The sequence below is a fragment of the Ylistrum balloti genome, unplaced genomic scaffold, assembly GCF_031769215.1.
Source record: "Ylistrum balloti isolate Yb309-2 unplaced genomic scaffold, AGI_CSIRO_Ybal_v1 Utg370992, whole genome shotgun sequence".
NCBI lineage: Eukaryota > Metazoa > Mollusca > Bivalvia > Pectinida > Pectinidae > Ylistrum > Ylistrum balloti.
Genome location: NW_026782555.1, coordinates 220,957 through 243,866, shown reverse-complemented (window position 1 = coordinate 243,866; position 22,910 = coordinate 220,957). Strand labels below are relative to the sequence as shown.

The 22,910-nt window shown below is 35.3% G+C and overlaps 2 protein-coding genes across 2 annotated transcripts; both read right to left on the bottom strand.

Annotated features, from left to right (window-relative positions):
• Positions 1 to 441: 441 nt before the first annotated feature.
• Positions 442 to 21,829, bottom strand: LOC132559884 (carotenoid-cleaving dioxygenase, mitochondrial-like). Its single transcript, XM_060224514.1, has 12 exons — positions 21,742 to 21,829; positions 14,155 to 14,262; positions 12,973 to 13,234; positions 12,291 to 12,432; positions 10,784 to 10,922; positions 9,417 to 9,616; positions 9,087 to 9,198; positions 7,168 to 7,325; positions 6,404 to 6,509; positions 5,728 to 5,822; positions 4,245 to 4,356; positions 442 to 2,868 (listed from the first exon to the last, which is right to left on the bottom strand). Exons 1-12 carry the CDS (start codon positions 21,791 to 21,793, stop codon positions 2,702 to 2,704), a joined length of 1,653 nt encoding a protein of 550 aa, XP_060080497.1. The 5' UTR covers positions 21,794 to 21,829; the 3' UTR covers positions 442 to 2,701.
• Positions 17,541 to 18,791, bottom strand: LOC132559895 (uncharacterized). Its single transcript, XM_060224525.1, has 3 exons — positions 18,696 to 18,791; positions 18,129 to 18,282; positions 17,541 to 17,552 (listed from the first exon to the last, which is right to left on the bottom strand). Exons 1-3 carry the CDS (start codon positions 18,785 to 18,787, stop codon positions 17,541 to 17,543), a joined length of 258 nt encoding a protein of 85 aa, XP_060080508.1. The 5' UTR covers positions 18,788 to 18,791.
• Positions 21,830 to 22,910: the final 1,081 nt, after the last annotated feature.

Below are 22,910 nucleotides of genomic sequence, written 5' to 3'. Positions count from 1 at the left end.
ACATCCCTGTATACAAATTCTTGGGTTGAGTACGGTATACATCCCTGTATACAAATTATTGGGTCGAGTACGGTATACATCCCTGTATACAAATTGTTGGGTCGAGTACGGTATACATCCCTGTATACAAATTATTGGGACGAGTACGGTATACATCCCTGTATACAAATTATTCGGTCGAGTACCGTATACATCCCTGTATACAAATTATTGGGTCGAGTACGGTATACATCCCTGTATACAAATTATTGGGTCGAGTACGGTATACATCCCTGTATAACAGAGGTCATTATGTATTTCCATGCCTCTGCTTAGATTTGAACCAGGGACCTCTGGTTTACTTGTCTAAAATTCAACCAACCTAGCTAACATGAAGGTCTCACAAACCGAGAGGGATATTGCTAGAAATATTTACCAGAATAAAAATACAACATAATACCATTTAGACAAAATGAACTTTTATTTACTAATCAGGTCTTGATGCTGTGCATCACAAGTTCATTTTACCAAAGCTTCACATCACAGTGGTGTTACATACAAACAAAACACATGAAGTAACTTCTTCCATGCCAAGCAACTTGTATATATGTCTATGAAAATACAGATGATAAACCATGTCCTTGTTCTCTGCAGCTCCCAGGTTTTAACCTGCACAAATTTGTAGGAGGCTGCAGATTTTTATTGCCAGTCTGAGGGAGACAGGTCCATCAAAAAATAAACCTGTTGCTTACGTCAATAAACATGCATGTACTTTTCTATATTTAAATCTTTTTATGATTGAAAGACTTTATCTGCACTGTCCTAAGATTTTCTAAAAAAAAACCAGACGTATTATTATCACACTCATGTACCAGTCTTCAAAATTTAATAGCAACACTAAACAACAAACAATAGCAGAGGTTTATAATTAAATGATACCTCTATCCTAACACTGGCACCGCATCCAAGCAAGATCACAAGCTGTAACAGAGACATTGCAATGACTAGCAACAAACAACAGCAGAGGTTTATAATTAAATGATACCTCTATCCTAACACTGGCACCGCATCCAAGTAAGATCACAAGCTGTAACAGAGACATTGCAATGACTCGCTTAATAACGAGTATTTGACTGATGCATAATCCATTTCAAAAATATTTTAATCAATTATGAAAAAAAAAATTATTCTGAAGCAATGAAATATTTTTATCCCCATTTCTGTCCGGCACATGTAGCCAATTTTTTGTCTAAGTTTGATTTTGACAACATGAGTTGTCTCCTCTTTACTAAATACCTGTAGTAAGAATGAAAGGTAAAATTTCTGACTGGAAAATATTAGCAATAGCGTTTTTGACATCACTGATTAAGACAAGAACTTTATAATAAAAAAATTTTTTGAGATAGTATTACTTCGTCATTGATACCATAGTAATGTTAAAAGGTACAGTTAGAGGGTTAAAAAGCAACCAAACACATAACTCTTCCTTGTAACTGAGGTATGTTATTGGCAAATATCGCTTCAGACTATTTTGAATATATGGCATAAATAGGTAAATCAAAGCTGTGTAACACTTGGAAAGTGGTTCAATAAAAGAAGAAAAATATGAGGTAAAATGAAAGAAATATAATTTTCATAAAAAAGATCTCGCCATTATGTGACTATAAATCAATAACTGCAATGAACAAGAAAACTGAAACAAAAGGGAAGCTGAAGAGATACCAAAATAATAGGCAAGACAACATGTGACCCTTATTTATAGCAGTGTCAAGCAAATAAAACCCATTATTTGTACTAATCTGATATATTAATTTCATTGGTGGAAACTTGGTTGTCATTGATGACCATAAAATTAAAGTTACTTAGATAAAATAACACTTAAAGTTGGAAAATATTTAATTGTCTACAGAGTTTTATATGCTATTATAAAAGGAAGAAAATTCAAAATTGGCTGTGGAGTGATCGTCAACATGTCCAGTTATATAGATTTATATTCTTATTTTTAACTGGATGGGGAAGATTGAACAAAAAATATAACATTATTAAGCAGTATAAACACAACTGGAACATCAAATAACAAGATTAAAAAACTAATGATTCAACATAGAAATTAATAAACAATAACTGCCGTTTATATGTCAATGATTCTACAAATAAACTAATCATTAATATCATGATGCTATATACGTATAAACAATAAAGCTAATTATAGAAGGTAGATCAAACTAGAATGGAAGTTTAATAGGTATGACACAATATCCTAGGACAAGTTGTTTTCTGACTTAGAATGGCACAGGGTAAAAAGGTTTATTCATTTCATTCATTAATTCTCGATAAAACATCACAGGGAATCAATATTCTACATACAAAATATTTAATATTTTTACTTGAACTATTGGTCATCAACCTATACTACAGATTCTCATCCATGCCTAGGGGAATATTTGTAAATTTGCAAACAACTAGCCAACGTTTTCCAAAAATTTTTTGAAACAATTATTATTTTTTTTTTTTGTTGGAAAAAGCTTTCAAAAAAATATTTCAATCTTACCAATGAAAAGTGAGTATTGGTGAACCTTGGTGAGGAAAGGCCAGTGACCAGTAGTTGTTTTTGTAAAAATACTTTTAAATATTCTGCAATAATCATGAAATAAAAGTATTTCCATTTTTTATCATATTTTAGAGTCTTCCGTAACAGACAATATCTTCTTTATAATTTAGTCTATAACCGGTGATCGACAGTCCTTCTAAAAAATCCATGAAGATCCCTGTTGATTTGGACTCCTGGGAATCGAGCTCTGGCACGCTCAGTAAAAGTCTTTCCATCCAAGACGAGCAGGAAGTTATCATCACCCTCTCCTAAAGTCATTACTGCTGACAGCACCACACCTGAAATTTTGAAAATTCTCAATAATTTCTTCACATCAGAAACACAGCATACACCCACTTACTGTACTTATCCTAAAGTGAAATGGGAGATAGGACACTAGAATTACATTTACGAGTAATTCTTCCGAAAAGTAATACATATAGGCTTATACCAAGCATGGGCTAATTACCAAAAAAAAGCTAATTACCAAATGTGAGCTTAGTTATCTATTAACTATATAGCGTCCGTTACTTCATTATGTTTTAACAATTTACTTTCCCCCCACCCCCTTTTTACATACCGTCTGATGGAGAGAAAGATGGGCGTACTGTAAAACATGCAAAAAGTGTGCACCTACATAATTTGCATATGTACCTACTGCCAAACTCATGCACTTCCTGACTGTTTGACATCAGAACTGTTACTTGATACACACAGCTATTCATGAACCTAGATTGATCTATGTTAGTGTACACAACCACTTCACACTAATCAACAGTGTTCAGTGTTGTAATGAGAGGTCCAAGTGAATATCTATCTATTGAAGATAAAATCAGGTAATTACAATCTCAAGTTTTTTTTTCTCGTGTCTTGCTGTCACATCCTGCACATGCCAGCAGACACAAATTGAGGCCCCAACACTGTATTTGCTAGCAAATGAGTATTCCGTATTGAGTACGGAATGTAATAATATGTACTGTCAAAGAGTGACAGTCTTTCACTACACATTTTGATAAGAGTATCATGCTAAGGATATCCCCAATTTATCTTAACTGTAAATCTCATAGATAAGCTTCATAAATACCAATGAGACTGATTTTAATAAATAACATATACATAGTCATCAGTCTCCATCCATAATCTGTTTACTTGTATGTCAACACTAATTTCCACAATGACACATGCAGACATTTGCTCATGGTTTTGTGTTGGCAATATCCAACATGAAGGAAAATAAAATAAAACCTGTCATTTCTTAAAAGTCAAGCATACATGTGTTTCAAAATATTTCGTTATCTCAAACTGGGAACAGCAGTTTCTTGTCTTGCTAGTTGCTATCATGTTTTAAACCATTCGTCCTGATTTTGGATGATGTCTACAAGTACTCAGATAGTTTGCATAATATATAAAGTAATTATTTCATTCATTATTGTTGTTCGAACGTAAATCGTCAAATCCTTTTTGTGTTAGTTTTGTGTACAAAATAATCTCAACAATCATTGATGGCAGCCTTGCAGGATCCTTTGTCCTTCACACACACAAAAAAAAATTGGAAAATAAAATTTTATGGTACATTATGATACTATAGGGCACTAAGATTTGCACAAGCAAAATGTCAAACATCCTTTTTACTTTTGTAACTTTCACATTTAACATGGTCAACAGTCCAACCTACCATCATCTTCCTCAGTTCCGTCTGGATCGGCCACAAAGATTGGTTCTGATGGCACACACCCTTCACAGTCCCACTGAAGAGATGTTTTATTGGGGAGGTCTACCTTCACCAACTGTCAACCAAAGTAGACATCCATTTTGTTTTATCACTACCTCCGATTATATTAGAGTGAGATAAATATACTCCCAACTATATAGCATTATAAGTTTGAAAGAGGTATCTAGATAATATTCATCATTTTCTTACCCAATATACCTTTACACAGATATTAGAAATAAGAAGTTATACTGCACAAGGATCTTAAATCATTTTTCATTTCATATTGCCATACAAAGCACCTACCAGCAAAATCTCCCACACCAGCAACCATCACAGGCACCTACCAGCCAAACCTCCCACACCAGCAACCATCACAGGCACCTACCAGCCAAACCTCCCAAACCTACAGTAATCCCAGGCACCTACCAGCCAAACATCCCTAACCTACAGCCATCCCAGGTACCTCCAGCCAAACCTCCAAAACCTGCAACCATTCAAGGCACCTACCAGCCAAACCTTCCAAACCTGCAACCATCCCAGGCACCTACCAGCCAAACCTTCCAAACCTGCAACCATCCCAGGCACCTACCAGCCAAACTTCCAAAATCTACACCATCCCAGGCACCTACCAGCCAAACCTCCAAAATCTACACCATCCCAGGCACCTACCAGCCAAACCTCCAAAACCTACAGCCATCCCAGGCACCTACCAGCCAAACCTCCAAAATCTACACCATCCCAGGCACCTACCAGCCAAACCTCCAAAACCTACAGCCATCCCAGGCACCTACCAGCCAAACCTCCCAAACCTACAGCCATCCCAGGCACCAATCAGCCAAACATCCCAAACCTACAGCCATCCCAGGCATCTACCAGCCAAACCTCCAAAACCTGCAACCATCGCAGGCACCTATCAGCCAAACCTCCCAAACCTGCAACCATTCAAGGCACCTCCCAGCCAAACCTCCAAAATCTACACCATCCCAGGCACCTACCAGCCAAACCTCCAAAACCTACAGCCATCCCAGGCACCTACCAGCCAAACCTCCCAAACCTACAGCCATCCCAGGCATCTACCAGCCAAACCTCCAAAACCTGCAACCATCGCAGGCACCTATCAGCCAAACCTCCCAAACCTGCAACCATTCAAGGCACCTCCCAGCCAAACCTCCCAAACCTACAGTCATCCCAGGCAGCTACCAGTCAAACCTCCCAAATCTACACCATCCCAGGCACCTACCAGCCAAACCTCCAAAACCTACAGCCATCCCAGGCACCTACCAGCCAAACCTCCCAAACCTGCAACCATCCCAAGCACCTCCCAGCCAAACCTCCCAAACCCACAGCCATCCCAGGCACCAACAGTTAAACCTCCAGAATATATCACCACTTTGTTATATCTACAAACTTTTGTCTTTACTGACACAAAACTATGGGTACTTACAGCAACAGTTTTTTCACTTTGTACGCTGAATCCATAGCTGTAACGATACTGACGACCGTTGTATAGGTCATAGTTCACGGTCGGAAGTTCAAATCCTGAGAAATAAAATGCTTTTGAATTAGACGGTTAATTTTTTATATCACTATCAGCATTTAAAAAAAAAAACTTGAGTAGAAGTTGCATTTAAAATGTTAGGGACAATGTACAATGAAAGCTGAAACAGGATGGCTATAGGTTATTTGACCCTACGGATCAGATCAGCTAACTAAAGCTTCATCGATACAATAAACCCAGTGCCTACTTTGTGTCAAGATTTATTGTAAAATAAACATATGTACAATTACACTGTATGTGTTGTCTGTCCTATCCATCTTTGTCAATATGGTCAATTTTAAGCAAACTAAAGAGTACTAAAGACTACTAAAACTTAATTCTTTTTCTTTTTTATCTGACTATACCATATTTCCAGGTCTATTTTACTTAACAGTTTGTAAGCACCATAGAAATAAGAGGTAGCAATACCAGTATTTAAATAATTATGCATTTTTAAACATGAAATACATATTCATAGAATTTACCAAAATTTGACATTTTTACCTTTTCTGACCAAAATTATGTTCAGTTATTGATGTTTTTGACCGTGCTTGTTTCAATATGACTTTTAAACCTTCTTTACCTTCATTGTATATGGCATCATGTGTACAATGTACTGTGTCATCTGACGTCCTGACAGCTGTAGCCTTACATCCAGACATCTCAATCAAGTTCTTGTCTTTAGGAGTCTATAAATAATTAAAACCAGAAAGTTCCTTTCCTTTACAAACAGGTATGATAAAGTGGTCATTTAACATTGATATATTTTATACCTCATGAATATTTTAGATCTTCGTAAAGTGTTCTGAAATGCTGATAGGTATACTAGAAAAAACAGTAATATGATTTGTGAAATTGAATCCCCCTGAATAAGTTTCAAAAAGAGTCGCAGAATTAAACACCCGCAAAATAAAAGAGCCGTACATTACATCTTGATGACAGGATTTACTGTAGGGTAATAACTCATTACATTATCAACATTAACCACAGTTGTAAAACTATGAGATTCATCAGTTGAGTATTAATATTACTTGAAAAGACGTAGCACCTTTGACATATTGAAAACTCTTGTTGCGAACATTCAAAAGCGACCATTTCGTCCTTTGTTAAACAGAGAGCAAATAACTGAGCTTTTATGATAAGTGCTAAAAATACAAAAATGCGTCTCGACTTTTTGACTCTTTCATCCAATCACTGAAAATTGAAAAGTTGTCAAGACTCAGTTATTTGTGTGGGTTTTTTTTTTGACAAAGGAAAAAGATATTTTCCAATGCTCACAAATTCACATTTCAATCACTGTTTGTGTTAGAGATAAACATTTTACAATATTACTTATAGTGTACTTACCTCTGAGTTGACTCCCAGTGGTAAAACAAACCGTGACAGAATAGCCTTGGGTAAATGCTTCAAGGTCTCATCTACTCGGTCTTTGGAGAAATCTTTCATATACACTTTTTTAATTATTTGGGCATCTTTGTATGAACACAGGTCCAGAACCAATGAATCTGACAACACAAAGGAGAAATCCAGTCATTCAGAAGGAAATATATTGTTTTGTTGTTTCTCTGACGTAAAATATTTAACTTCTCATAGCAAATATTTCTGCTGGACATAAGATCAGTTTACATACACACATTTTAGTAGCTATGATATATCATACTGATCAGCGACAAATTCACCACAAACATGTACATAGAGAATATATGGTCAATGTCTTCAAATATATCAAAATAAAAGTGGCAAGCCACTTTTGTCTTTCTATACCGAGCCAAAATGCAGTTTACATTGAAGACATTGACCATGTATTTTATTTATCCTGCAACATTGATTGAAAATCAGACTATTGAAACTTAAACCGTTTTGTTATTCAATCTTTGTTTACCTAACATTGATGTTACGCTGAATTTTGCCTGATGACAGATGCCAAAACAATTGCTCCAGGTGAAAACATAGTTCCAAACTTTCATCAGATATAACAGCGATTTTATGAATATTCATAACTGAACTTGTTTATTACAACATGTAAAATCGCGTATTTCAATAACTATTACAATTCTAAACGTAATATTTAAGTAAATTCAGAGAATAATTCTGTCGAATTACCGCTCATGCTAAAATACTGCTGTTATCCGTCACTGTCGAATACAGCAAAAATATATGTGGCAGGCATATTCTGACAATGTCTGAGCCAGGATAAAATGTACTTCCCAGTTAAAACATTATCCATTGATATCTTAATTGATCTTCATCAACCTTTAAAAGAACGTTTTGTGAAAAAATCATCAAAATCTAGATATTTCTAAAATGGAAAACACAAAATGAGAGTGTCAAGGCAGTCAAAATGAGTTTCAGATGCAGTTTATATAAGTATCCACTTTTGGTAATGAAGCACTACACAAAGCTTGATCAACCCAAGTATGAGGTAAGAGGTGATAAAATTTATTTCCTATATATAGTAACAATGACCTTTATCTATGACCTTCACACCTGACTTGAAAGCATCCAGTAGCCTGTGGATTTTATGCAATCTTCATTAAAGAAATAATTAAACCAGACCTGAAATAACATCCCAAGCAAGCAATAAGCTCGGGTTTAATCACCATAAAAATTATATCTTTGAAACCAATTTTGTAATTAAAGTAACGATGATGATGACATTAGTAGTACTGTCAGTTTATAGTATGGGGATGGCCTGAATGTAATTTATATTGCAGTCATTTTCTGACAATATAACATTCTGTTGCCATACTGGGTTTATGAACATTCTATACTCTGTGATCTTATGAAATATGATACACTGTCAGGGCCTCAAACTGTGTGTAGCTGGCATGGTCTGAACAAAATTTTAATGCAGACAATTAAATACATTGTACATGTGTAATCATTTGTCATCGTTCACTATGGTTGATGAGTTGAGGCAATTTCTTAATTTGCCATGAACAGTAAAATTACTTTTAAATTTCAAACAGACTCAGATTCAATCTGTTGAAATAATCCAACATATAGCATAAATGGCTGACAGTTTTCAAATGTCAATATTTTTTTAAAACAATATGTTCAAATATTTGCAGACTCAAAATTATTCCAAGTTAATATCAAACATATTCAGAAAAAAATATCTAAGACATTAAATTGGAAATAAAAATCCAGATAGAATTGTTAAATATGTCTTCTTCTGCAAAAATGACAATTCAAATTATGGCAAAACTCTTCATCTTCATGGTTTGAAGTTTTGCAGTACAAGAACTGATAAAAATCTGGCATACCTCCATCTTCATACGCATTGACATGGTGAAATGTGAAAAAGGCATCTGACTGGTAGACAAATGACTGGTTAACTGGTTCTCCAGTAGCTTTATCAATCACATGGAAAATAGCCTACAATAAGACATTGGGTTATCTGACATAAAATGAAAATAAAGACATTACTTGATCAAGTCCTTTGGAATTTGAGTTAAAATGTATTCCTCTTAAAAGAAAATTCGGAATGACAAACGATAGATTTTTAAAATTACCACAGTTGTATATTTGCAATGAAAAAGAAAGATAAGATTAAGATCAATTTTTGCTAATTAAAGTCTTAAACAGTAAATCACCTTTTCATCAGGCCAATAATCAAGGCAGTCTGGTATTCTCAAGCCACGGATGCGAGCCGTTAAAATTTTCAAGACATTGATCACCAAAGGCTGTTCCACAAACACATAATAATTTTCAGTAACAGCAAAACTATGGTAGTAGCCCGGGTTTAACTTCCAACGTGACTTCACTGACGCAACAACTTTTCCATCTGTGATGTCTGAAATTAAGACCATCTACTCTTACTCACAAAACAACTCGGGCGATTCTGGATGTACTGTACTTCACTTCACAAAGCTTATATTTTACAGTTAACCTGGTCATTATCAGTTGGAGGGATTAGATTTTGTCACATGGGTATGCTTATTATACTTGGCTAGGTCTAATATCTCACAGTTTCTTGAGTTGGATGTGTGTCACATTAAATATCTTGGAATTTTTTTTCAGATTATTAACTAGATAGAAACTCTTGTATCACAATCATACACAGTGTACACAGTATACCTGCGTGTAAATACTCTTCACACTGGTCATTTGATGAAGGTTATAGTGTAGTCATTGATACGTCACACATAATTTTTATCTTCGGGAGTCGCAAGGTGAGGCAAAGGCATTACTTCTCTGCCGTGGTAACAACATCAAAATTTGTTTAAAAACCAAAATTCAATTGAATACAAGTGCTATACACCTGCTAACATTCTCAAACCTGCTTAAATGTTATATACTAGCATGAACATCTTGGTGAATGTTTTCAACAAAGATTTTAGCTTTTTTAGCTGATAATTAATCAGACTTTGTTAATTAATTTTGCCATGTAAAATGCTTGTGTTTTAAGCTCCACAGAAGCTATTACAGGTACAACAAAACATGAAATATACTTCTATCTACACATAACCATTCAAACTCTCATTTCACATTCAGAATGAGTTTGCTGTTATTTGGACTTTGTTAACTAATTGGGTCATGTTGAAATTTTCAGATCAGTTTTATGTTGATCTCAATTTCTCTCAAAGTGTTTAAGCTGTCCTAGCAAAACCTGGTGTATATATATATATATATGTATATGTATGATCATCCCTGCACACAAACCTAAAGTTTATCATTAATTGGACTTAGTTAAAATTTTCTGTTTAGTTTTGTGTTTAGCTTTTTTTTAATTTTTGAATTTTTGAATTTACTTGTTTCTATGTGTGATCCTGCCAATACATATCTTAGATCCTGAATTTCACCAACATTGTTTAACATTAACTAGACTTTGATAACTGATGGTGTCATATACTTTCCTGATGATAAAGAGAAGTCAGGAAACAAAAGACATACAATTACATGTAATTCTTGTCATTCTGCTTGTGACCTAAGAGGTGACCAATATTGTGTATGTTCTCACCTGAGCCTGCTGGTATTCTAAAGAGGCAATAGGAAGGATGACCTTCATAGAGGTGACCAATATTGTGTATGGTTCCATCTCGATCCCAGTGGACGTGTGCTATAGCAGAACTAATAGTCATATTATCCTTCAAATCAACCTGCAAAATACAAATATCACAATTATACCTGCACAAGAATTACTGTATGATCTTCTGAAGTTTCACGCCTGTTTACTCTACTCTCCTTTTTTATAAATGATATGCAAGACTCAGGGTCAAGCCAACAGAAAATCACAATGTAAAACATACATATACATGTAAATAATATATATAAATATAACTCCATTTACTATGTGTGTGTGCTTACATCCTTGTAATATCTTTGTGGTTACCTCCCCTTGCTATCTGTTTGTGGTTACCTTCCCTTACAATCTATTTGTGATTACCTCCCCTTACTTTCTGTTTGTGGTTACCTCTCCTTGCTATCTGTTTGTGGTTACCTTCCCTTAGGTAGCAGTACACAGTTTCTCGGTGTGGCCATGGGTGAAAATGCTAAAATTGGTCCTGTCATGTTAAAGTGGACAATGTGGGGTTTCATTTTTTTCAGGATAATATTTTAGCTTTTTGTTGGAGATTACTATTTAGGCAGTCTCGAATCTGTGTCTACGCACCAAAAACTAGCTTTACAGGAAGTGAAATTTTCATATTGTTTACATGTGGTCATGTTATGAAGAATTTCCGAGTTGGAATTTGCTGAAATGTAAGTACTTTGTTACCATGATAGTGTTGTTGATTGTAAGATAGGTGTTTAGAATTAAATTTCTCCTAGAAAGTTGTAGTGTTGGGTTGGAATTAGCAGTATTTCTGCATTTTTAGCATTTTTTCAGTAGGTAACCATGACAATCAAATGTCAGAAATCAGAGGAAATTTTTTTTTACACAAATTTCATCTCTCTACTGTTAATGTAATTGTTATGCAGTTTATAAATATATCTACATGTAATGATGTATTTTTCATAACCAATCTGCTACACCTGTATATCTCAAACATGACAAATAATTTCAGGAAAAATGCAAATTAACTGTTTACTGCTACCTTACAATCTCTCTGTGATTACCTCCCCCTACTTTCTGTTTGTGGTTACCTCCCCTTGCTATCTGTTTGTGGTTACCTTCCCTTACAATCTATTTGTGGTTATCTCCCCTTGCTATCTGTTTGTGGTTACCTCCCCTTACAATATATTTGTGATTACCTCCCCTTACTATCTATTTGTGATTACCTCTCCTTACTATCTGTTTGTGGTAACCTCAACTTACTATCTATTTGTGATTACCTCCCCTTACTATCTGTTGGCGGTTACCTCTACTTACTATCTATTTGTGGTAACCTCTCCTTACTATCTATTTGTGATTACCTCCCCTTACTATCTGTTTGTGGTAACCTCTACTTACTATCTATTTGTGGTAACCTCTCCTTACTATCTATTTGTGATTACCTCCCCTTACTATCTGTTGGCGGTTACCTTACCTTACTGATTGTGTCCAGATTGTCTGGGTCTATCTCATGGAGGTGAGTAGTCTCTGTGCTGGTAAAAAGCCTGTCTTTAAATGGCCAGATAGTAATGTTAGTATTGTCAGTTGGCTTTCCTAGTTTGAAATAGGAGAAGAATCTACAATACAATTCAAAAGTATATCATATATTTGTGAAGTTTATAAACAAGAGACCCAGACCTACCAAATACACAAAATTGGTTCCCCTTTCCCCAAGGACGCTTCAGACCAAATTCGATTGAAATCCACTCAGCCTTTCGTGAATTATTGGAAAAAATATTAAAAGTTGACAGACACAGACACCGCAATATCCCTAGAGCTCACTTGGGCCTTCAGCCAATTATAAATAAATAAAATTCTAATTCCATCGATATATATCACTGTTGATACATTATTATTAGCAATCACTTTCATTGAAACTAGAAAAAAGTTCATAAGCAAATTAATGTCTTTGCTCTATGATACTGAGATGTGAATATGAACTCATTATGTTTAGAGTTTCAGGAAATATCTCAATCAAGACATTTTTATTGCAGTTGTTAAATGTGACCTTTCACCTAGATCGATGACCACCTTTTACATATACTGATTACTTCTATATCATTCAATTCATGATTCCAGTTAAGACACATTGATAGGTATGCTTATTTTTTTTGTACCTTTCGAAAATTGTTTTACATGGATCAGGATACGCAGCATAAGTCCCGAATTCTGAAACGACTATTCTATTGACAGACATGTTTTTCTGGTAGGAGTTACTGTTGATAAACTTCCTTGAAAACACAGCAGCTCCATCTTTGACCTCAAACTTCTGTATGGCTCCCATACCATCAAAAAGATGCTTGAACTTGTCTGGACCAATCTGGAATATGGCTGGACCATTTCTGTAGAGAGCACCATTAACCCAGGAGGGGATGGTACCTGGTAACATAAAATACACTGAAAGATGCCATGTTCTCATGCAAAATGTAGTCATCCATAAAATTATCTGTATATGTCAAATTACTGATTATTGAATAAATATTGTTCAAACTAAGATGTAGTCATGAAACCTAAGTATAAATTATATAAGCTTACTATATTAATTTAACAACAATGGTGAAGTTATATGAATGTAAACTAGAACTATCCCCAGGATGGCTGAACGATACCTACTCACTCTCTGATCAACAACTGTTTCTCAGGGGTTGTCCTTATAACCCTCCAAGGTCTTCATTTGCTCACCATGGCAACACTTCTTGCTTTTTTTTCAAAAATTGTATCTGAATTTTTCATCCCCCTTAACCTTGATATAACCAATTTTTAACTTAATAATAATATCTTAATATCTTAATTTTCAACTCATCAGAAGTCTCCAAGATGTTTCCATAGCAATGGTTCTGGAAACACCAAATGTGTCAAGTTACAGGCATTGATAAGTTACATCGCCTGACCCAGTTACAATTGATGAAAGGATTGATGAGTTACGGCCATTACATACCTGTTCACATGTTTTTATAGTAACCTGGTTACTATGGCAACCCTAATTTCTGCTAGAAAAATAAACTTAATATACATCTACACATGGTTCCTAATATTCCTGTATAGTTTAACTGAAATTGGTTCACAGGTTTAGGACTTATCTCGACAAACTTTTTAAATAAAAACCTCTATACAGTGACCTGGTTACCATGGCAACCCAAATTTCTGCTGAAAAAATCCTGCATGCACATCTACATATAGTGGCAAACAATCCTGTAGAGTTTCATTTAAATAGCTTCTCAAGTTTAGGAACCGTCCAGCCCACCACAATCACTTAATATGTACTGATAAAAGGTCGTCAAAAACCCTACTGACATCACCTGTTACAATGCCTTTAGTCGCAGGGACCTCATCGTTTACTCCTTCATACAGTCTGTGCATGTTCTTTGTAGTCACAGATGTCTGTAAGGTCTTTCTGGTGAGGTGGGCTTAATAAAAAGAAAAAAAAATCTTAAATTACATTCCAATAAAATATTTTGTTGCAGATGAAAAGATCAATTGATGTTGTTCACCTGAGTACTAAAATAAAATGTATGTAAACTGATATATATAGTAATTACAGAAACTTACACACAAAAATTGATATGATATAGGCAAGTCTGCCTAACAACAAGTACAAATTGATCAATGTAAGGTGCACATTTATATATACATTTGTAGATGTAAATCTCCCTAGTGTTTGGCTGCATTAGGCCTATGGGACTCATATAATGTGATTTTTAGTATATTTTTTATGTAACCATTGTTTTAATGTTTAGAGTATTTTTTAAAAGTTTTTTGTGTTGGCGCAATAAAGGGACATATTGCCTTGAAAATTTGAAAATTAATTTTGTCAGCACTGTCTATTTAGTGTATTATTTGAACTGACTGTTTCCTGGCTTCACTCACATAGTTTGTACATCATTTTTCACAAACATTAGAATTAAATTAAGACCCAAGTCCATTCTGCTACAAAAATTCCAACAACTCAGCTGTTTAAGGCAGATCACATTTTCAGTTTGTTGGTCTTTGTTCGGTTTCTTCACCACTGTTAATTTCTACCTACATAACAATATTGTTAAGTGCTTGCTCTAGTCAATATAGATTATATAAGATAGATAAAACAAGAGACAAAAAAAACCTAAATAGCACCAGTCTACACACTGTCCAATACTATCCATCCCTATAGAGAGGCCATTGGTGACACATTTGTAAACCATAGAAAAAGCTGTCATAAAAAAGTTGCAAATATATTTCACTAGTAAAATCAACTTATTAATGAATGAATTTCAAACCACAAGTTTTAACTGAAAGCCCTCATTGTAGAAGTGTAGAAATTGAATAGGACCTTGCTTATTTGCAGGAAGTTTATTCAAACTATAGGGTAAAACCAAATTTAATCTAAAAATGACCCCATTTTTAAGATACTCAGCACAAACCCTGAAACAACATCAAAATAATCACATTATTAATGAATGCAAGGTACATGTTATTTAAATCAAGTGATACCGTTACAACTGTACCTATATTTAGTAGATAATCTGTGGTTCCTAGTAATGGTTCCAACAAATAGATTGTGAAATTCAAAGTTTTCCTGCTGGAATGCCATGACTATTCTGTAGATGTTATTATCAGACAGGTTACATGTTGAAGGAAAACACCTGAATTCACTGTTCTAGTATAGGATAAACAATGATAATGATTTATAGTGCCACAGCGGCCATATTTACCTCTGAATGAGTCAGGAATTTACCTGTGTAACGTGCTATCTGGCTAACGTCAGTTGCCTGATGTCTTGTTCAATGCAGACTTCACTGTGACCTATCTTTATCTGTATGTAGAGCATGTCTTTATGATATGTCACACTCTAATTCCACTGTCTAATAAGATGGTGTACCACTAAGGTAGCTGTCATGGCTGAGTAAATACAATACACCCTAATATTCAACCCAGTGCACAGGTTCTTGCATCATCTGTCAATGCAGTCATTCACAAATAAAATAACAGTGCAGGAGTGTACTGACATACCAGACAAGAACCTGTACAAAACACAAGCTCTATTCTGATGACTTATGAAGCTGATTACATTTATAGCTCTATAATATCTTATCTAATATTCCTGTATAAATAACTAGTACATTGTATATATTATACTTATATTTTGATACAGTTCACAGAAAGAATGACAGACAGAATGTTACACTTACTATTTATAAACACATACACCAAAGGTAAGTGTTTGGATATATATCAAGCTGAAAAATAGGCCAGTGTTGAGATATATGTCACCCAGAATAGGACAGTGTTGAAATAAATATATACATGGCACACAGAAAAATGGGCCTAACAGCTCCAACTGACAATGTACAGCATACAGACCTAAGATTTTTTTTATAAACAACCAGAGGTAGAATTTAAGTTGTTTTTCCAGGAAGACAGATGGGCTTGTACATCCTGAAATTTATTAGCCCTGGGCAAATGTTACTAGCCCAGAATTTTCATACATTTTTAAAAAAGTATTAAAAGAAACACCAATACGAATAAGTATTATTAAGAGTTTAATTCAACACTGACTAGATGCTACACTCATAGAGATACTAAGTACACAACATGATCTGAATGTCAAGGAAGTTTGTCCAGATAATCTAGATCCATTTCTGTCCAAACATCCAATGCATCATGATTTTCCTCAACTTGTCTGGCTCCATGTGGGTCTTGAGGAGGTCTCCTTACTCTCTAAGCTGTTGTGTTCCAAAAATGAACAGCATCAGTAGGGTCATACTCTTTAATAATGTTTGTATGGAACATGACAAAGAGCAAATCGGACAGAACATGTGGTCTCAGTCTTGACTTCTAATCACCTTTGACTAATTACATTTCTGAAAAGCCTGTTTCAGCATCAGCTGAATGAGCTGGTAAGGTAAGCATTAAGTCAATCAAGGCCTGGATATTAGTGCAGTCTTTTTACTGCCTGTTGATTATCTGCCCGTCTAAAGAGGATAGATCTTTGCAGCTGAAATAGATTATTAAAAAGATACTTTCAAAATACATATAGAAAGAAATATTTTAATATCATGATTCAGAGTTAATGAAATAAAATTTTCTTTATTTGATAGACTAAGAACAAAATCAGTTATTTTTGGAGTGATTTACTGAAATTTAAGCATTAACAACCTCTTGTAAACAGTACTTCTCATTAAGTCCCATTCCATTTCTATTGCATTGACATTAACACCTGCTTCTATCAACACAGGTCTGTAGTGGTCGACCAACAAAGAAATCTCATCATCACCAAAATATGAAAGATATTATTTATTTATCATAATTAATGTGTATTAATTATTTTTGATTTATTAATAAATATTCTCTGTCTCATCAACATAGATAAAGAATTCAATTTAACCTGATGATTTGAAATTAAAGCCGTTCATTATTTTTTAAAAGGAAATGTCAGAAACTAACCTGAACTGTTTGCTTTATTAGGCCAGATTTTGATTTTTGTAATCTTGCATGAAGCTATTATTCATACTATTCCATCCACTGAGAAATGATTTTGCAAACAGGTGATCAGGACTGATGTGATTGTGTCTCTGCTGCTCTCAGTGGCAGCTGTACAGAAATCCATTCCAGTCATGGTAGCTACGCTTTCCAACTGCCTGAGATGAGGTCCATCTTGGCAATCTTTATGCAGAGTTAATTAAACTGTCATTTTATTTCTTAATAATGCTCATTGGAAATTCTGGAATTAAATTAAAAAATTACTGCTACATAGTTATTTTAAAATACCTATTCTGTGAGAAATCTTGATGTAGACTGGTAAAAGACATGATTTTATTATTAATTTAAATATATCAATTCCATAATGGCATTGTAATTAAAATTTAAAACAAAAATTACTTGGTCAGGTATTTCTTCAAAATAACACCTGTAGCATCCAGGTTATGGTTGATGTCTGCTACTGCAGAATTAGAGTCTTGAAAAATAAAGACTGTTTTCCAAGCAGTGTTACTCGTAAATAGCATAAACTTCACTATTACTGAATCATTGTGCTAAGATACCTTTTATCCTTTCCTTGTGTATCTACAGAGGCATCCTTTTGATGTTTCACCGAGAAATAATGGGGAAAGAAATCAATAAATTGGCCTGTAACTGTAAGTCTTGCTTAAAATTTGACTCTTCAATCAAAAGATTGTCAATTTTGGATATAATAAATTGTACTGAGATGTTTAAAATCAATTTAATAATTTCATGTTATTTTTTTTTAGTGTAATATAAAGAAATAAAAGATTTACTCTAGAACAGTTTAATAACTCACCTGGTCTAAATGTGTTCTGATTACAGTACAGCCTGTCCAGAAAGCTTCAAGTGTCCTTTCTGTATGAGGTAACCATCTAGTTCCCGTAACTCTGCTTGGCTTAATAAATGGTTTAATAGCAAGGGCCTCATATGCTCTTATAAGATTTAATGGACTGTTGTGAGTCCAAGTAGCAATGTATTCATCTTTGTGTATATGAGAATATTTTTAATGGCGTTCTTGTAAGCAAGTTCATGGTAATGAACAAATCAATGTATGCCCTGTAAGGTAGGTTGTATTTCCTGGAGTTTAGCTGCTACTTCTCTCTTCCTATCCATCATCGCATTTGTACCATCACTTCCAAATCCAACAATTTTCTTCTGCCAACCAGTTATACCCAAGCTATCTAATATGTGTGTAATAACCTTCATACTACCATCTGCTTCAGCTCTCTCTGGAAATCAAATAGCTAGAAAATCAAATTTGATTACATCCATTTTGCAGACTCTAATATTCTTCCTGAATGTGTCTGTACAACCATCGCATATTACAGAAAAAAATTAAGATTCATGGGCAAACTGGACCTACTTCCCGCGTTCATTTTCTGCATAGTTTACAACCTGTTTGTCGTCTCTGTACGTATTATCCACATCAGCACCTTTCACTTCTTCTAGTCGCATAATCACAAGTCGTCGATGAACGGACGTCGATTTTTAATGACTGTGTGTACGTTTCTGAATAAAGTTTTAAGTCTGTTCAGTACAGCAGTGTTAGTATTAGTTTCTAATACCTTTGAGGCCACAGACTTTCCTGGACTAGCATGCTTTGCTTGCCAGCAACCAAACGCCTCCTTATGCTGTCCACTCCCTTCATGTGCCAAAATTGACTCTGTTTTGAAATTTGTACATTCTACAACATAGATAGATTTACGTTCGGTCTCCGTTGACGCAAACTGGACATAACACTTGAGAAGCATCGCTGATTCGTCTTCATTTAATATAAGCCAATCCTGTCTATTTTTCCAAGAAGGGAGGAATTTTCTACTCCTTTTTCCTTTTCATATTCTTTCAATTTTTCCTTTTTTTCATTTTTATTTTGTCGGTTTTTTTAGATGTGGGACTTACACCATTTTTATACCACCACATTGTCAAGTCTTGATCTTGGTTATACAAACTAATCAACAATAAACAATCAGGTATACAAACTAACACATGGAGGATATAATAGGGCTGTCGTGGAGGATTTCCTGATACAAAACAATAACAAGATAACAAGAGTTAACACAGTTTTCCACTATTAAAAAGAAGGAGCAGACTAAATCTGAGGAAATGAACTTTCTGTGAACGGGTGGTAAACCACTGGAATTCACTTCCTAATGTCGTTGTAACGTCACCACTAATCAAAACTTTCGTATCCTGATTTGATAATCATTGGAGGGAAACTGAATGTGTTTATAATCATGAACTAGACAATAACACACTGATCCATATTCTGGATACTAATTCTTTAAACTGATCTGTCTATATAGGCTTAATAAGTCTGTGTCCAGTATATTAGTATTATTATTATTATTATGTACAAACGCATTACTGACCATGAATTAAACCTTTTAATGACCTAGATTACAATACATTATGCTGGTTTTCTGCGCATGATAGTGGGGCATGTTTTAGTGCCCCCTGGCGCAGAGAACCAGTGTACAAATACTGAAACCCCTTTAGGCCTAATTGATTCAAACAGAAAAATGGAATTCGTCGGTACATGGTCGATCTCCTTTTTTATGAACACAGAGGCCATTATGATTTTTTAGAAACATTGAAAGCTTTAATGGTGAGTTCTAATATTACTAGGCCAATCAGACTGGTAGAAATGAGTATCAATTAGCCCATGGTAATTTACACTAACCTGGGCTACCGAGCTATCAGGCTACAGCTAATTTCCAGCCCCAACAATGCACAGTGCACAGACCTACCCTACCAATGTTCCAACCAACATGGTAGAGTGTACAGACCTAACTATGTTCCGACTGGCAAGTTACAGCATATAGACATTGTTCAACAAATGGTTTCAACTGATGAGGTACCATGTATAGATCTACACTGTTCCGACCAACAAGGTACTATGTATAGACTTAACAGTTTCAACTTACGAAGTACTGTGTATAGATCTACACTGTTCCGACCAACAAGGTACTATGTATAGACTTAACAGTTTCAACTTACGAAGTACTGTGTATAGATCTACACTGTTCCGACCAACAAGGTACTATGTATAAACCTAACAGTTTCAACTGACGAGGTACTGTGTATAGATCTACACTGTTCCGACCAACAAGGTACTATGTATAGACTTAACAGTTTCAACTTACGAAGTACTGTGTATAGATCTACACTGTTCCGACCAACAAGGTACTATGTATAGACTTAACAGTTTCAACTGACGAGGTACTGTGTATAGATCTACACTGTTCCGACCAACGAGGTACTATGTATAGACTTAAAAGTTTCAACTGACGAGGTACCATGTATAGATCTACACTGTTCTGACCAACGAGGTACTATGTATAAACCTAACAGTTTCAACTGACGAGGTACTGTGTATAGATCTACACTGTTCCGACCAACAAGGTACTATGTATAGACCTAACAGTTTCAACTGACGAGGTACTGTGTACTGTGCACTGTTCTGACCGATTTTGATCCATACAAAGGGGGGCTGGGGAGTGAAAATCAGGGAAACTCCTGACTGAATCAGTAAAGTTGGCAGGTATGTCATACTACTGGACATCAAAAATGGTATCTACCAAGTAATTAGGATAGACCATGAACTTTATCGTCATTCTGACATTACCGACAAATTCACATAAAATGGAAAAAGTAAATCAGAAATGTCACAATGATTATCATTATCGTAATTTTGACGTCACATTTTGATGAAATATTTAAACATGTTCTCATAATAAATTTTGTCAATGCCAATTCTCTGCCTCAGCCAGAGAGATGGCCGCCATCTTTGGGAAAGCATCAGAATTCATGAGTATATCAGGGATGAGATTGTGAATTTTTTTTCTTTTAAAAAGATGTGTTACATAACTATTAGTTAAGAATGGTTGATATATTATGCCCTAACAATTGTGGATACTAATGTTTAGCAAGAGGAATTACTTGATTAGAATTTACATTGTCAAGATATGACAGGATTTAATTGTACATACACGGGTTACTATCTGACATAAACTACGGATAATTTAGTTTGATCGGTGAAGTGACGGACCAGTAAGGCTGTGGGTCATGGGTTCGATACCCAGCAGAGGCATGCTTCTCCATCCGTTGGATGCCTTAGACCACTCAAGACGTAATTACGTTATACTAAAAGAGACTAAAACAGACTGAAAGGCTTCGCTTGTGTAAGAGAACCCACGCCGATGTAGTGTGCGAGGGTGAACACAAGAAGAGGGGAACTTGGTGTGACAGGTTTCACTTGTCCGAAGAAACTGTTGAAGAGGACGAGAAAAGATATGATATTTAAAGAAGTAAAGTATTGTGTATATAAAGTGAAAGTACAAAAAATGGTCTTTTGTACGGTATGAATTTGGTACACGACCCTACTAGTCAATAAAGATGTATCGCTTTACCTGTGACTGACAGCCTCTCCAGCCTCCGTATACACACAAGTGATGACTTCATGGTATTCAAGGGAAGTAAGTTTTTCTAACCAATGTTTGCGTGGTAACACACCACAAAATCTGCCTTGGAAGTCTGTGGCCAGACTGAGTGAGACGTACGTCTGTCGTGCTGCTTTTCTGTTTTACCCGGCGGAGATTCTACGTGGAGCTGAAATATATCTCGCTAATGCATGGGTAGTTGACTGACTTATCGGCTGCCTTGAACTTTCAAAATCACAATTGTTTGCTTGGGTGTTCCGCTTCACTGCAGTCACGTGTGAATGCAATTATCGGTTCAGACTATGACCCGCCTAGTTACCGCTCATTTCCCCACATCTCCCTAAACCTCCTTCTCTCTCTCTCTCTCTTCTCTCTCTCTCTCTCTCTCTCTCTGTCATTAATTAACTATTAACTAATTACTGCGCACTCGGACCTGGTTATTTTTTAATCAGCGCAAAATTGTGTCAGGCATTCGCTTATCAAGTCCCGGACGCCACACTATGGTACTATACACATGCACTTTTAGCAAACTTAGTTTACATAACATATGATTAGCTACGAGGACAATTTAATGTAGTGATGCGTTAAAAATACGGAGGTTTACTCTCACAAGGTGGCTGTTTCTTGTGAGGTAGTAATTTTCTAAACTTATTGGACTCAATGACAGAAAAGAAAGCGGAAATGATAAAGATAAATAAGCTTGTCTAGAGACGTAAATTTTTATCTCAGTATCGTGTTTGCCACTAATGATAACTATCCTGTCCAGGTACGTTTCATGTGTTGGACTACTGGATGGGATACTCCGCCTGCACCGAGTGATCACACAATGTCAAGGCCTTGGGTTTTACAACATTTTGTGACCTCGAGGGTAAAATATTATCCCATTCTTTTCTCTCAACTTTTATGAAAATATTGAAAAAATGTAAGCTCCAGACGTCGGCAATGTACTACCATGGACGTCACATATTACACAAATATTATATTTTTCATTGTTAACCAACATGTTGAGATAGACATGAATTCTCCTTACCTAGATTTCAAAATTAAAACAAAATATAAACAAATGCACGATTTTGTAACAGCCGATGACGTCAAATTGGGAAGGGACACGTCATATTTCTACGCGTGCGCGCCTATAT